The sequence below is a fragment of the Argiope bruennichi genome, chromosome X1, assembly GCF_947563725.1.
Source record: "Argiope bruennichi chromosome X1, qqArgBrue1.1, whole genome shotgun sequence".
Lineage (NCBI taxonomy): Eukaryota > Metazoa > Arthropoda > Arachnida > Araneae > Araneidae > Argiope > Argiope bruennichi.
The window spans coordinates 55,359,385-55,375,441 of NC_079162.1; the positions used below are offsets into that span (position 1 = coordinate 55,359,385).

At 30.8% G+C, this 16,057-nt stretch overlaps 1 protein-coding gene across 2 annotated transcripts in view; it reads left to right on the top strand.

Annotated features, from left to right (window-relative positions):
* LOC129958148 (alpha-mannosidase 2x-like) overlaps window positions 1-16,057 on the top strand; it is a 52,465-nt gene that overhangs the window by 25,725 nt on the left and 10,683 nt on the right. Inside the window, exons 15-21 of one of the 2 annotated variants that reach the window (XM_056070372.1) lie at window positions 3,609-3,705; window positions 4,668-4,793; window positions 4,894-5,005; window positions 5,081-5,217; window positions 5,439-5,580; window positions 7,998-8,131; window positions 11,150-11,482. In XM_056070372.1, the coding sequence (XP_055926347.1) occupies window positions 3,609-3,705; window positions 4,668-4,793; window positions 4,894-5,005; window positions 5,081-5,217; window positions 5,439-5,580; window positions 7,998-8,131; window positions 11,150-11,482 (1,081 nt within the window). Of the gene's footprint in view, window positions 1-3,608; window positions 3,706-4,667; window positions 4,794-4,893; window positions 5,006-5,080; window positions 5,218-5,438; window positions 5,581-7,997; window positions 8,132-9,248; window positions 9,351-11,149; window positions 11,483-16,057 lie in introns of those variants that run through there. The other variant, XM_056070373.1, reaches the window with a different exon arrangement.

The window sequence follows — 16,057 nt, forward strand, 5'->3', positions numbered from 1 at the left end:
GCAAGTGGTGTTATAGTTAAAAGTTTTGAGGTTGAGACCTTAAATGAATTATCCCCAACCAAATAATTATTGTAATGAATAACATAAATAAGACATTTATCATATTATATATTGTTACGAAATTTCCGGGGGTTCGTTTGGATAGTGGGAGTTATATGGTGTGGAGAACACTCAATCAGCAGTAGAAAATGAAACAACGACGTTTATTTACACGAAGACACACAGGACAGCACAAAGGCGACAACTATATACAGCACAGAAGACGATTATCTTCAGCCGAAACGTGCAGCATACAACAGGACTCTACTGCAGACAGTAGCGCACAGCTTAGTTCAGCACTAGCTTGACTCCGTCGCTGCTCCGCTAATCCCTGGAAGACCAGTTCTTCACCGTCGATCCCGCCTACTCTCTTCTGTCGCTTCCGACTACCACTCATCGACTACTGGTTAACCACTACTCTGGCAGCTGCGGCTGCTTCCTTTTATAGGTCTCAGGAGGCGGGGCTAAGAGCCTCTCAACCAATCAGGAACGTTCGAGGCGTATCTCGGTTCCTACTGGACGGATCGGGAAAATTCTCGATATTTCGGGTATAATCTATTTTGGCGCCAAAGTCGTCAAGTTTGTCGCCAAGCTCTGGAACCTTCGACATGGCACCGGACTCCGTCCAATACAGGTGACTGTAAAACATTCTTTCCGATGGTGGAACCAACTATGCTGGGAAGCAGCATTACAGATTCGTAACATTTTATATTATATGATGATGATATTTTTTAATCTGATTTAAATTCTAATTAATTTTCTAATTTTTATCAAATTCGCTCGTGTTACTTTATTCTAAATTAAATATTTCTGATCCGAAACCTATTTTTTATTTTATTATTTCTAACAAGCGTTCTAAAAAATTGCTGACACTTAATTTTGCCACACTCCGAGTTGAAGGATAAGGATTCCTAGCGTCTACGCGTTTCTTTCAAAGATACCCAAGATTCCCTTTCTTAAGTATACTTGTCAAAGAAATTCCTGTCAGTTTCTTGGTAAAATTACCATAGGGAAAAACATTTCGCTTGTGTAGTGATGTAAATCAGGGGTGTTTGTGCTCCGGGGAAACCCCGGAATTCCGGGGATTTTGAACTTCGATCCCCGGAATTTCCGGGGATCGTCGTTCAAAAGGAAGTAGGAATAATAATGAATTATTTATTTTGATCTAGGTAATTTTGTTTGCTTTGAAAGCAGAAAACGCAAGGTCAGTGTGTGTGGTGAAAACGTTTCCTTTCTTTCTCCAAAGGCAGTGATAATGCGTAAAAAAGGGGGAAAAACTTCTGTTTTGTTCTTTCCTTATTGCGAGTTATGACTCATTCCCCCGGTTCTCGGACATTCTCTTCTGGATTCTTTTCGGCAAGTAGGCGCGGCAGAAAAAAAAGGGGGAGACTTCGTTCGACCAGATGTGCGATAACGTGACTCTGGGTTCAAAGGTCTTATCTCTCCTAGCGTGGCGCCAATAAGTAGAGAAGGGGGATTTTCCGCCGTATTAGCTACTTGTCATTGGTCGCTTCGCAACTTTTTTTTCTCCGCTGTGTAAAATTTTCGTTTCATTTATTGATGCACGTGTAAATTTTTCGTTTCGCTTATTGAAATATTTTTTTATTTATGTACGCAAGAGAATTTCATTTAGAAATTTCAGTATATGAAACAGAAATTACCCCTTAAAAATTCATATCTAATTAGTTTTACAGCATTAGATCCAGAGCTAAGAGGTAAAACCAGTACAATATTAGCTTTTGAAAAATTATCATCTTTTATGTCCCATATTTTTAGTGATAATGAAAAGTCAAAAGTAGAAGCTGAAATAAGGTTATACCAGAGTGATATTGATATCACCAAAGAAATGCTCTACACATCTGATGAAAGTGGAAATCAAGTCAAGTGTACAATTGATAAATATTGGTCTAAAGTTTTTAATTTAAAAGATGATTTCACAAATGATTATAAGTATCCTACATTGGCTAAATTGGTCAAAGCCTGCCTTAGCTGCTTCCATGGCCCATTAGTGGAAAGTGCATTCAACTTAATGGATACACTTGTCACTGACTATAGAACCTCTCTTAAGATTGATTCCCTAGATGCAGTGCAGACAATTAAATATGATTTAATGGCTTCTAAAGAAACCTCATGTGAAAAATATGGCTCAAAAAATCCAATGACTGATCCAATTCACAAAGATCTCTTACTGAATATGAACAGAAGTTGGAAAACATATCAAGAGGACTTAAAAACATGTATTTCAGATGAGTCACCTATAAAAGTCTCTGAAAAACCTTCTACATTAGCAGAAAAGCAAACTGCTTCTACCTCTGCATGTGCAGTTCTCGAGGAAATTTCTTCAACTGTAAATGAGGAAAATAAAAGTCAACCTTCCTGCAATTATGAAGTTCACCACAAAAGAAAGACAAGCCCACAAACATCAGAAAATAAAAAAAAGCAGCAGAAATTAGATAATTTTTTTTAAAAGAATTAATTCAGGTAATTTAAAATATTTGCATAAAATGTAGTAGTTTATATGTTTGAAAATTTATGGTTATTAATTTTGCAAAAAAAGTAATTCATTGAACTTTTATAATTAGGTCATTCAATACTTCATAATTGTAATTTTTCATTTCTTCCCCCCCCCCCCTCTCGAAACTCCAAAATGCCGGTAATAAGTCCGTAAAAGTTTCAGGGGATTTTTTGGGGTCCCACAAACACCCCTGTGTAAATAGACGGATCTCTTTATCATCGGTTTTCAAAATACGGCTCCTGTAGCAAAATAAATTGAAATTCATTCCAAAAATTTGTTCTTTTTGACCACGCATCTGCAAAATTATCTTTGCGCGCGCTCGCACACAATGAGTGTCTAATAATTACAATTTATCCACATTCTTAAAAAAAAATCCTGCTTCACTTTAACTTCTCAGTTATATGAGCTTTTGAAACCAAAAATGTTTTCTCTATAAAATTCTATTCTAATATGAACTCAAGATATTCCCATGGCCTCTTTTTCCTGCTTTCTGACTTCCTCTTTAGGCTGCTTCTCCCTCCGATCATGACTCTTAGAAATCTTAATTATGGATGAAAATTGAAACTCTTTCTATGACATCATGAAGAATAAAAGGTAATGTTAAAGAATATGCCTGCTATATATATATATATATTTGTAGGTAGGTAGGTAGCAAAGACATTTTTTCCAATGTTCTGAATTTTTTGCTCCATCCTTCAACCAAACTTTTTAGTTTACTGTCAAATTTAATTATAAACTGTTTTTATGTAAAAGAAAATTCTTGACAGACATGACACATTTCTACAGATTTTTGCGTTTTCATCTAAATTTATTATTCTTGAGATCAGTTAATTTTCTTTTATGTAATAATTCCACAATATTAAAAATTTCTCGTGCACTTTTGTATAAATTTATTTATTGTTCAATTAATAATATTCATTTTACTTCTGGATATTTGTTTGTCACAATTCATTTGCTTTATGAGATTCAGCTTTTTTTTTTCTAAGCCTGTGTCATGTCTGTGTTAATTAACTTGAAACATAATCTGCTAATGATTTTTAATTCTATATTTCAGAGATTTTCTGATGGTTCCTTTGGATCCTCAAGATCAATTTTCCATCAAATCTGATTATTTCACTGCTTATTTTAGTGGATCCAATGGTTTGCTGAAAGTAAGTTAAACTTCTACCATACTTTAAAGATGTCACAATTTTTCTCTGAATAATTAGGTGATTAAATATAATCTGTTGTGAATATCAAGTCAAAAACTGCAATAGATTTTTTTTTAATATATTTATTTTGTGTTAGTAAATAGCCATGGAAGGAATAGCCTAGATAAATAAGAAAAGTCTACATTTAAAAAAAAAACCAATTACTTAAAGCTTCAGGACAAAAACGGACAAATATTTTAATCTGCGATATTAAATCTAATGTATAAAATTAAAGAATATCTAAAATTAGCTTTTATGTAGTGTATATTCATGAATATGTACCTTGACCATATAGAAGATCTGATCTCTCCATACCAATTTGGATTTCGGAAAAAACTTTATTGTTGGGCAGCTTCTTAGAATGACTGAGTGGGTCAGACTAAGCTTTGGCAACCATTTAAGATACTGTTGCATTTTCCCTGGACATTGCTAAAGTATTCGACCGTGTTTGGATCGATGGGCTCATTTATAAAATGATATATTATAAAATCTCTGGCGACCTGATCAAACTACTTTTTTCATTTTTGAAATTTTCTACACATTAGTCTTAATGAAATTTTGGACTAAACATTACATTGATTTTAGCCCTAATGAAAAATTCTTTCGCAAATACTTGAATGCTTTCATTGTTCAGAAGGGAAAAATAAATTTCTTGATAAAATTTGGCAAATGCATATCACAATCCTTCTGTTAAGAATTGCTATTTTGTATAATTTCTTTATGATGTAAAATTTAAAATTGTGTCGCTTAATTTCGTCTTTCCTGAATACTTGAAGCAATTATAATTTTGAAATTCCATATAACAGTTGTTGAAGTTTGGTTATTTAGTTTTTAAACTCAATCCTTATTATTTTAAATTGTCAGCTTTTAATTATTTTTTATCATATTTATTAAAAAAGTAATATTTTATTAATGTGTTTCAGAAAATTGCATCTGTAAATCTTGGTACAGAACTGGATCTACAAATTAAATTTCTTAAATATGGAACTAAAACTAAAGGAAAGGATAAAAGTGGTGCATACCTGTTTTTGCCAGATACAGATGCAAAGGTAAATAATTTCCCTCCCCTTCAAAAATCATTTATAAAATTAACTACTGAGTATTTTCCTCCGGCCTTTTTTTTCCATCACTGTAATATTTTTTTTTTAGGAAGTGGAATACAACAAACCCGAAATAATAATTGTTGAAGGTCCTTTGATGTCTGAGGTCATAGTTATGTTGAAAGAAGTAGAACATCATGTATCTTTAAAGAACTCACCAGGTATTCATATTCTATGACTTGTGTATTAGTATTCGTTTTATTATACTAAATAACTAATTTAGTATTTTAAATTAGGTTTTGATGGAGCTGGTATTGAAATATATAATTTAATCAACATTGCATCTGAAACAAATAAAGAATTAATTATGCGCTTCATCACAAATATTACGAATGAAAGGCAAGAGTTTTATACAGATCTAAATGGCCTACAGGTAAATTTTAGAAGAATATTGTCTAACTATGATAAGATATATGTTTCTTTTTTCTTTGATGGTGTATATATATATTTCCTTAATATTATGTCAAAGGAAGCTCTTATTTATGAGAATTTATTATTCTGGGGTTTAAAAAAAACAGTATCTGATGAGCTGAAAATCTGGTATCATCGCTAAATATTCTAGATTTTTATTATTTTACTTTTAATTGTTTTTAGATGATTAAAAGACGTTATTTGAAGAAGCTGCCTATACAAGCTAATGTTTATCCTTTGACAACTATGGCTTACTTTGAAGACAATACTACAAGATTTACATTTCTTACTTCTCATTCAATTGGAGCAACTAGCTTGCAGCCAGGTATTTTTATATATATTTTGTTCATTTAAATGAAAAGTAATTTTATATTCAACTACATCTGAATGCCTAATGAGCCATTTCTGATGGAGGTTTCTTTCGAATTTTATTTTTATCGCATATGAAAAGGAATATGCGATAGAATGACATATAACTGATAAGAATAAATTTGTGAGTCTGTGTTTCTCTTCCTTATTTTCACAATGCAAACATGTGTTATTACTTATTATCATTTGATATGGATGAGAAATTTGACCACACCAAAATCTCCATAACATGAATCAGTAGAGAAAGAATCTTACGAGAGATATTTTTTCTTTGTCTTTTGACAACTTTTTCCTATTTCATAATATTCCGCTTCATTCGATTTTTCAAATTTAAATATGAAGCAAAGATTTTAAAGTTTGAACTGTCATTTGACCTTATTATTACAACATCTTTTTTTGGAAAAAGTATTAAACTGTTTAATATTTCATGGATTATATTCGAAGGCATGTTAATTTGACAGTATAGTAAAAGCTAAAAAGTGTATTATTCTATCCAAACTGATAGTTTTGATATGATCCTAATGCATTTTAGAACTAATGAAATTCGAACAATTTTTTTTAAATACTTTCTTTTCAGTATTTTTTGTTATAAAAATCTATTTTTAAAATGGATATTATTTAATTTAATTATTAGAAGACGATTGCCACTTCCCATTTGTGAAATAAAATGTGACTTTGGTGCAATCTGTTATCTCAAATTTCGATTTGTCCCTTTATTTCTCTTGGTGCTAATCATAACATATTGTTACATCAATGATTTTTCTTTTCCTTCATATTTATAATATAAAAAATTTCTGATATTTTTTTCTCTCTGTGTGTATGTGTAATGATATCTCTTAATTTAATTTAAATCCTAATTAATTTCCTAATTTTTATTTTAAATTATTCCATGTTAACTTCATTCTAAAACATTCTCTTATTTCCTTATCTAATTACCGCTTTTTATTCAATTATTTCTAACACGCGTTTAACAACATTGCATTTAATTACACGCCGGGAGTGAATAAATAAAAAAATTTATATTACATCCTTTTAAAAAGATATCTATGAATGAATCCCTTACCTAAGTCAACACATGACAAAGAAATTCCTATCAGAATCCCATAGTAAAATCATTGAAGAGACAAATATCTGTCTCTCTTTTGCTCTGGTGTCACCATGTAAACTGACGCATCATCTTATCTCTTCCCTGTGCATAATGTGTCTCCCGTGTAAAATAAATGGAAGTTAATTACAGAAGTTTCTTCTTTTCGGCCACACATTTGAAATCATACACACACACACAACAAAATGAATTTTAAGAATTTTTATGAAAAATGGAACAGAAAAACAGTGCAAGAAGCCAGAACAAATAGAAAATAGTTAAACAATACATTAAAGAGGGGGAAATGTGAGTCAGAAAGCTGTATAACTGGTATTTCATAAATTTAAATAATTTTTCCAGCATAGAAGAAAATGCTGTTGAAAATTTAAATATTAAAAAGGGGGGAAAATAAAAATGTTGCAGCAAATTTTCTCTAGCAGGAGTTCTTTATTTTCGCTTAAATTGTAACGATTTATTGAAAAAATGATTCAGAATTTATACCTTTATTTTACTTGCAATTGCGACTCTTTTGGGATGTAATATTTTTTAAATTTTGGCAAAATAAATGTGTGACCTGATTATCCACTTTCTAACACGTTTAATACGCTTTCATTATTTCAAGAAGGAGGGAAAAGTTTTTTCATAAACTTGATTTTGGTTTATTGCTGCAAAATATTTGAAACAATTCATGTATCTTTAGGTTAAGATAATAGTATAAAAGAATCTCTGTCATAGTCAATTGATTTTTTTTTTTTTTTTTTTTTTTTTTTGCTTAATTTAGTCATATAAAATTTGAAATATTGCTTAATTCTTCTGTTTAAATAGAGCCTCCTCAGGCTTCAAATTTTTATAAAGTATTGCACAAACTATGAAATTTAATTCAACATGAAAAAAAATTAAAGAAATTGAGATGTCATTTGAAAGATTTGGTGTATACCTAAAGTTTTAAATTTTCCTCTGATTGATTGTTAATGAAATCTTATGGAAAGTAATCTTAAGATGCATAAAAACATGTGAACTGCATCGTTTGTGAGTAAAGTTGTTCATTTTTTTATTGTCAATTTAACCTGTCTTGAACTAAGGAGTTATTGTCTAAAATTCTACAGCATCCAAATTGTTGAGTAACAATTTTTAATAGATAGGATTGATAACAGAAGTCAGTAAAATTCTAAATGGAAACTAATTTGAGTATTAGAATTTTACTCATCAATAATGTTAATATATATTGCTTGTGGGTATGAAACAAAGTTATACATGCAGTACCAAATTAAATTATATTTCCTTTGCAGGTTGGTTTGAAGTTTTTCTTGATAGGAGGTTAAATCAAGATGATAACCGGGGCTTACAACAGGGAATTACCGACAATAAAGACACATCAGCCTATTTCCGAATTTTGATAGAGCAACGTTCTTCAGAATTCAAAGTAATTTTTGCTCCCTCGGTTCATTTTAATATACTTTATTGTTTCATTATGGAAAAGTGTTATAAATGGCTTGCTTTTCACATAATTTCATTGAGAGTACTTAATGTTTTTGCTGAAATTGGCATTTTTACATATTTTAATGCTAATAAAAATGATTTATTATTTTCAAAATATAACTGCACTTTGTTTCAGGTTTGTCAATGAGCTTAAGTATAGATCTTTTTTTTTTTTTTTTTTTTTTTTTCCAAATTTACTTTTTTAAAAATAAATTACACTAACTATATTTTAGGCTTGCATAATTGAAAATTATTCTTTATTTTTTCTTTAGTTAACTGAGACAATTTTAATATTTACAGATATTGTACTTTTCCTCAGAAACGCGATTTCCGTTTTTTTAATTAAAATTTATCATTCTTGAGATCGATGCACATCTGCGTTAAAAGTTTTGTGAATATGTTAGGTGAGGTCAGTGCAAAAGACGTGGGTAGTATGCAAACAAAAACTGCACTTTTGTGCATGCGCCATAGGCTTTTATTTCCCCAAAATTGAGATCAGATGAAAGAAAATTGGACGGAAGTCAAGGTCATGGTCTAACAAAAAATTCCGGAAACTTGGTTTGGGGTACTGGGTATCATTCTTTTGCGAAATTACACCGACCGAAAGTGCTAGTTACGTGACCCTGAAACTAATAGTATGTACAATTTTCTGGTGAAAGAGTTTAGAATTCATAGGATTCTTCGAATAACTGCATAATGGAAGGGGAAAAAAGGGCCCTCATTTGTTAGATATTGATCCAAATTCATGTCATCATACTTACAATGCCATCAATAGAAGTTTGTTGTTGCTTTTTATTGTCAGCTTGAGAATTTATTGAGTGATATTTTTAATGATACAAGATAATCAGCTGACATTATAAAATGGCTTATTGAAATATGCTACATTTTAAACTTGAAGTGTATTTCTGCAGTAAATGCTGTTTCCTATTGATTACCATATTACGATGCTGCAATTAGCATGTTACATCTAACTGAAGCTCTAGCTCTTTTGTATTATGTATTTTTCAGTAACAGTGAGAAAACTGTATTTTTTCTACAATCTTTTCTTTTTATAAGCATAGATTTGTTAATTCAGAAGATCTCCAAAAATTATGCCTGAAGATGGAAAGGGAAGAAGAGATAGAATAACCCAGAAGTTGTTTCACTGAGGGAGGAAGACTCTTATAAATTTCAATTTTTATGTTATAAGTTTGTATCTATTAAAGAAATATGAATAAATGTATCAGTCTAAACAGCCGCTTATTTGTAATCTGTCTGAAAAAAAAAATTATTTGTTGATTCTTTATCTTGTTTTATAAACAGAAATTGCTATAAGGTAAAAGATCAAAAGAACTTTTATCTTGATGATGATGCGAATCTTATAGGTTTTTAGTAAAATGTTTATTGGCACAGGAACTCATTATAACATATTAAATTATCCTAATGATTATATAAAAGAAAAATTTCTTTATAAATTTTGTGGTAATTATTTGCAAAAGAACTTACCTCTGTTAAGTCCTTTACTGAAGTACATTTTCTTGATTGATCCAGCTGCTAAAGGTAAAGGCTGCCAGTTTTTGTAACTAATGCTTTGACAAGTATTAAGGTTAAAGAGGCTTATGTATTGGAAATTCACCTGTATAAAATTGATTTTAAAACTGACTGTTTTTTATTGTTGATGGTTCTGGTAAACTTATTCACATAGACATTTGATGATCTAAATTATTCCTTATAGAAAAATATACTTGTCTCAGGAAGATGAGAAAAGTTATAATTAGTTGTTTTCACGGTCCTCAAGTTGGAAGTGCATTAATCATTTCAGATCTAATAAATAAAATATCATGAAGAATGAATATTGAAACATATTCTTCATTTCAGACTGTAAAATATAATGGCGAATGAAGAGAAGCCTGCTGTTGATGATAACTTGTGTAAAAATTTAAAATCAGTGGCAAAGTGCTACCAGGAGGAATTTGATGGCAAGAAAATAATATTGGAGAAAAAAAAAAAATAAAGAGAAAAGTAATGATAAAATCAAAGAAGAAAGTAATGATAAAATTTTGAAAATGGAAGGAACAGCAGATTGAAGCATAAAAGAAAGTTTGCTCTTTTGATTCAGAACATAAAAACCAAAAAGATTAAAAATAATGTATAAATAAAACTTTTATCTGACCATGGTTGTTTCTTAGTGAGATGCGTCATTAGTTTTTTTTTGTGTCATACTATAATTTACCGTAATTTTACCATACCATACTTTTTACAAAAAAAAAAAAAAAAAAAAAAAAAAATATTTGTTAATTTTCTTTTAAATAATAATTTTTCAGTATTTTTAATGCCTCGAATGCTTTTTGTGTAAATTAGTTTTATTGTTAAATTGATCAAACTTCTGTATATTTAAATGCATGCATTAATCGATGAAAGAGCATATTATTCTTTGTTACTGAAAGATATTTCAGTTTTAAGATGGGGCAACAACTATCATGCATAAAATTTTTAAAGGTTTTTTTTTCCTTGAGTAATAATTTTATCATATATAGAGCATTAAACGCGTTTAAATATAAATTCGAGTTTTTTTGTACTAATGCATTTGGGAAAATTAAATTCCCTTTCCCCCGAAAAAAAAATTCTCAGAAGGCACGATTTATTTAATCAAAAAAGTTTAGTCCTCTTCCATTAATTTGATATTTGATTCAGTAGCCTTGTTAATTTTCTAATGACTGATAAGCACATATTGTAAACCTGGATTTTCTTGAATTATACGAACATTTTAATGCATTATTGTCTTTCAGCTCACAAAAATACCGTTTGTTCCATATGCTAGCCATATGAAGGCAGGAATTTTCACTTTCTTGTAGAATTAATGGAGTAATATATTTGTTTAATGTGTATTTTTAAAACTGGTTTATGCATTGTTTACTTTTGTAATTTATGCATTTCAGGTGAAAAGTGCTAAATTGTAGATTTTTTTTTTTTTTTTTTTCAGAATCTCCCATTTAAAGAAGTTTCTAGATATCCGACTTTATTAGCACATCAAGCTTCCCTATCTCTCCTTCATCCAGTCTTTGTCTTAATGAGACTTGACAAAGATGTTGAACCTAATATAGTTCTTCGTAATTCAGATGCACCTTTGAAATCAAGTTTTACTCCAATGGGTTTTGAATTACCCTGTGATGTGCATATACTAAACTTAAGAACGTTATCAAGTACATCAGGGGCATTATATTTACCTTCCAATTCTTCTGCTCTTTTCCTTCATCGTTTGGGTTTTGACTGCAATTTTAAAACATGGGGTCATTGCTCAATGCAAAATGGAACAGTAAGTGGATATTTATTTTCTTATGCACGTTTTATTACTTGGTTAAACATTTTTTTATGCATGCTTTTGAAGTAATATTAATTTCATAAATCTGGTATTAATATTCAGTGATTTTTGTCTATATTAATTCATCTTGCATTTTAAGACTAGCTTCCTAATTTTTGTTTAGTATTTTCATCAAGGAAGTTTGTTTCTAATATGAGTTTTTATACAGAATATCTACTTTAATAATTTTAAATCGTACCTACGAAATCGCTATTATTTTACCTATTAAAGCTTTGAGTATGTTTTTACTTTGAAAAGGTAATTGGTTTTGTCTTATTTTTTATTTATTTATTTTGCCTAATCCTTCTATTTGATTTATAATGCCATCAGTTCGTTATTGTGTTATCTTTTATGCAAATTTAATAATCTGATTTGAAATTTCAATCTTCTCATGGCTATGTTTGCATTCTTTTTCTAATTTTTTGTAGAAAAAAATTCTTACTCTAAAAAAATGTACTATTAAGCTATTAATATCTCGAATATGATTATCACAGATGCACTAATGAAATTGCGGAAGCTGCGTTATCAAGGGGGTACGGGGTGCAATTGGACCTCTGTCGGTAACGGCTTGCTCCCCCCCCCCGTCGGCTTGAGTTTAAGATTATCGTCGGCAAAAAATTTCATCACTTCAGGATAGATTTGGGCATTAACGAATATGATAATTAAAAAACCATAATCGATTAGGTGGCAAATCAATATGATGTCGCATTTTTCCGATAATTTTTGGTCGGATTTCGACGACGTTAAGTTCGCAGATTTTCAGATATGTGATTCAAATGTTGTTCATTTAGCTTATAATTTGCACTATTTTTGGCTGCATAACCAACAAGGTGGCTGGTGCATAAGATATCGCATTTTGCCGGCTAAAAATTCAATATGATGGATGTCGACGGTGTTAAGTCCGCGGAGTCTCAGAAATCTGGTTCAAATGACACTCGTTCAGCTTATAATTTCCACTATATTTAGCAGAATAATCAACAAACTGGTAAAGGAATAAGACGTCACATTTTTATTCACTGTTCTTTGTCTTTCAGCTAAGATTGCATCAGGGCTTAGGAAAAAATAAAAAATAAATTGTATCCACTATTTTGATCACTTGTCGATGTAATTATTAGGGAAATTGAAGCTATTATACAAGAATAGGGCGATGAATAATTCGGAAAAAAAATCGTCATTTTATTCATCTAATTGCTGCATCCTCGATAATGAATCTGTAAGCCTCATTTCACTTCTTTCACTGTGAGAATTTTTTGAATAAAATCTGGTTAATTGTTAAACTAAATTTAATAAAATACTCTTTTCTGTCAACACTCTTATGTAATATGCGTGATAAGGCGAGTTATTTTGATACAACCAAATTACGCGAATTCACTATAAATCAGCGATTATAGTAAAGTGTATAGTTGAAAATTAAGTTTATTTAACAGTAAAATATCTGTTTTTCGGAATCTAATTTATTAGGCTACAAATATTTCACTAATGAAATATTATCAATTGCAATTAACGACAAAATATAAATATATGTGATATGATAACTTTTTAGTAACGCTAAGAGAGCTTATAAAATATGCGCTAAACTTGTTAAATAACTTAGTACCTAAAATTTCCAGATTCTACCTTTAGTATTATAACTGTTCCATCGGGGAACATGTTTCTTTCTTTAATTCATTTTTTTCTTCACGGCAAAAACTATACAATTTCAAGCGCTTTTAAATTTTGTATAATCTTTTGATAAAATTGTTTGATAAAACGATGATTAAGATAGTTATTAATAGAATATTCATATACAGCATTAGTCCCTTGACATACGAATATAACTAAACTTCCTAATTAGATGACTCTTCCTATTTTAGACAATTATTATTATTTTAATTCCTTGAATGATATAAGAGTATTGGAGATGTGGAAGCGTTTTTAAGTGATTTTTACATTTTAAATTATTTAGTTCTTTCATTTAATTGCAGATTAAAAATTAAAAATTTAGTAATTCGATGTGCGAGTCAGACTCGACATTGTATGCGATAGGGTTTAGAAAAACCAGTACATGCAACTAACGGAAAAACTCACTTTTGGTGGAAGAAAATTAGCTTTTTATAGCTTCGAGGGAGAAAAGTACTCAGCGATAAAAACATGTGCGAAAATGTCAGGATAAGGGAGTTGAAATTGAAGATTCGATTGTTTATGAATAAAATGCATTAACTTTTGAATCTAAATATACACATATATAGACTTAACATGGAAAAATTAATGTTTAATTTGAATGTTTTTTATACTTTTATAAGCATTACATAAAAAATAAGCTTGTTCATAAATTTACTAAATATTTTCTCCGGCTTTCTTAAGAAACAATAATATCATATCGTTTCCGCATTCTGTATTTTTCGTGTCAGAATTATAGTAAATTTTCGTTCGTGCACGCAAGCTTATTCGCCTCGGATTCGAAATATATCTAAATTCCTGTTCGTTAATACAACCTTTATTTTAAAATTATTTTAAGTAGGTGACTATGTTAAAAAAAAAAAAGTACGGGGGCGGCGATTTTTGGCAAAAACATCGAATATTTTTTATTAATTTTTCTGGATTCAAAAAGTTTTTTTTGTGAAACATTTTGAATAGTTTCTACATTCATTTTATATGGTTTCCATTATAAGAGTCATATATAGCCTTCCATTATAATTTGGTCATTTAGCATAACATATCATTCTGGCGCAAACGGTTGACTGCGCTTTTATTTTATCTTATTTTTTCAAGAATGCTTTGACACTGGTTACGCTAAAAGACTCACGAGTGTAGAGCACCTTGAATTATTTAAACTAAATCGGGTAGCTCCAGTCTTAAATGTGGGAATGAAGAAAAGGAAGAATTCCTGGTAAATTATTTCATCAAAAGTTCCAACTTGAAACGAAGGATGCTCTAAAATTCTTAAGGATAGGATACCGCTGTCAAAGATAATTTGTTTCTGAATTGGAAGGAGTTTATCAGGATAAACATAGAATTTATTATTTTTCGTGGTTTTTCCTACGTCGATAGTGTTTTATGTATTAATTCCTTTCATATAATTATACATTATAGAGTCATTGTTCCAGAAGATTAATTAACCCAGAAACTATTTTATGAATTTTTAGTTTTATTTATTTCAGTTCATGAAGTACTATTTTGCGTTCGTTATCATAATCTAATATTAGCATTTATAAATAACTGTAGTCCTGTTCGATTAACTCTTTGTAACTGGAATATTTTATAAGTAACAAACAAAACACAGACGATTAAGATTTGTGTTAAGTCCGAATCAAATTCAAAATAGTTAAAAACATTGTTATACTTCAATTAAATATCCCCATGATCATGTTACAACAAATTTAGGCAATTTAGTGTTTCAGCTTGTGTTTCTATCTATACACTACTATCTAGAATGAAATATATATATAATATTGTTACGAATCTGTAATGTTGCTTCCCAGCATGGTTGGTTCAATCACTGGAAAGACCGTTTTACGATTAGCTCTGTTGAATGCTGATCGGGTTAAGGGTCAGTGGCCCCAGAGCATGGCTGCGATTTTGGCGACAAAATAGATAATACTGGAATCTTCCAGAATTTTAGCGATTGAGCCAATAGGAAGCGAAATATGCCTGATTGTTCCAGAACCTTCTCTGCCCGCCTCCCGGGAGCTACAAAAGACCGGCAGTCTTAAGCCGAAGTCAGTCGTGTATCGAGAAGTTGAGTATTGAGTCCTGGAGAGAGATGGCGGAGTATTTGGATCAGTCCGTCGAAGTGCAAGCGGTGTGTGGAACTCAAGTGTTTGCTGAGTTGAGCTTTGTGCCAAGTTCTGGTGTTTGTTGTAGAAGCAGCATCGAGTCGTGCTCAGAGTCTTGAAACGAATCATAATCGTGGAAAGACTCAACGACGAGTAGTTGGATCAGTTCGGCAAAGAGCAAGTGTTGTGTGGAGCTCAAGCGATTGCTGTATTGAGCTGTGTGCCTAGCCCTGGTGTTTATTGTGGAAGCAGCATCGAGTCGTGTGTGAAGTAGCCAGTCGTGTAGTATTGAGTCGGTAGTTGGATACAGTTAAAGCGAAAAAATAGTGGTGAATCGCAGACGTTTGGAGAGACCATAGAGTGATGCTACGTAGATTCCCTCCTTCTGCTGAATTCTGTCTGGCCGTTTTGTGGGCTTGTGTTGCCCGTGTTCGTCTCGGCAGCGTATTTGTCGTCTCTGTGTCTTCATGTTTAATAAAAGTCGTCGTTTTCTAATAAAGAACTGTTTATTTCATCGACCAACAAATCGCTAAAGAAACCCCAGAATTTCCTTAACAATATTATATCTTTGCAAATTTTTATCAGCGAGAGGAACGGTTAGTAACTGAACAAAAAAAAAAGCTAAATAATACTTAATTTTCTGTAATTAAACGTAAAATTAATTAAATGTAAAATTAATTATTAATTAAAAATAATTATGAGTTATTTTGAAACCAAATTAGAAAATTTGTTTTGCCCCACCGTCGGCGTACTTCTGCCGCCGCCTCTATGAAAT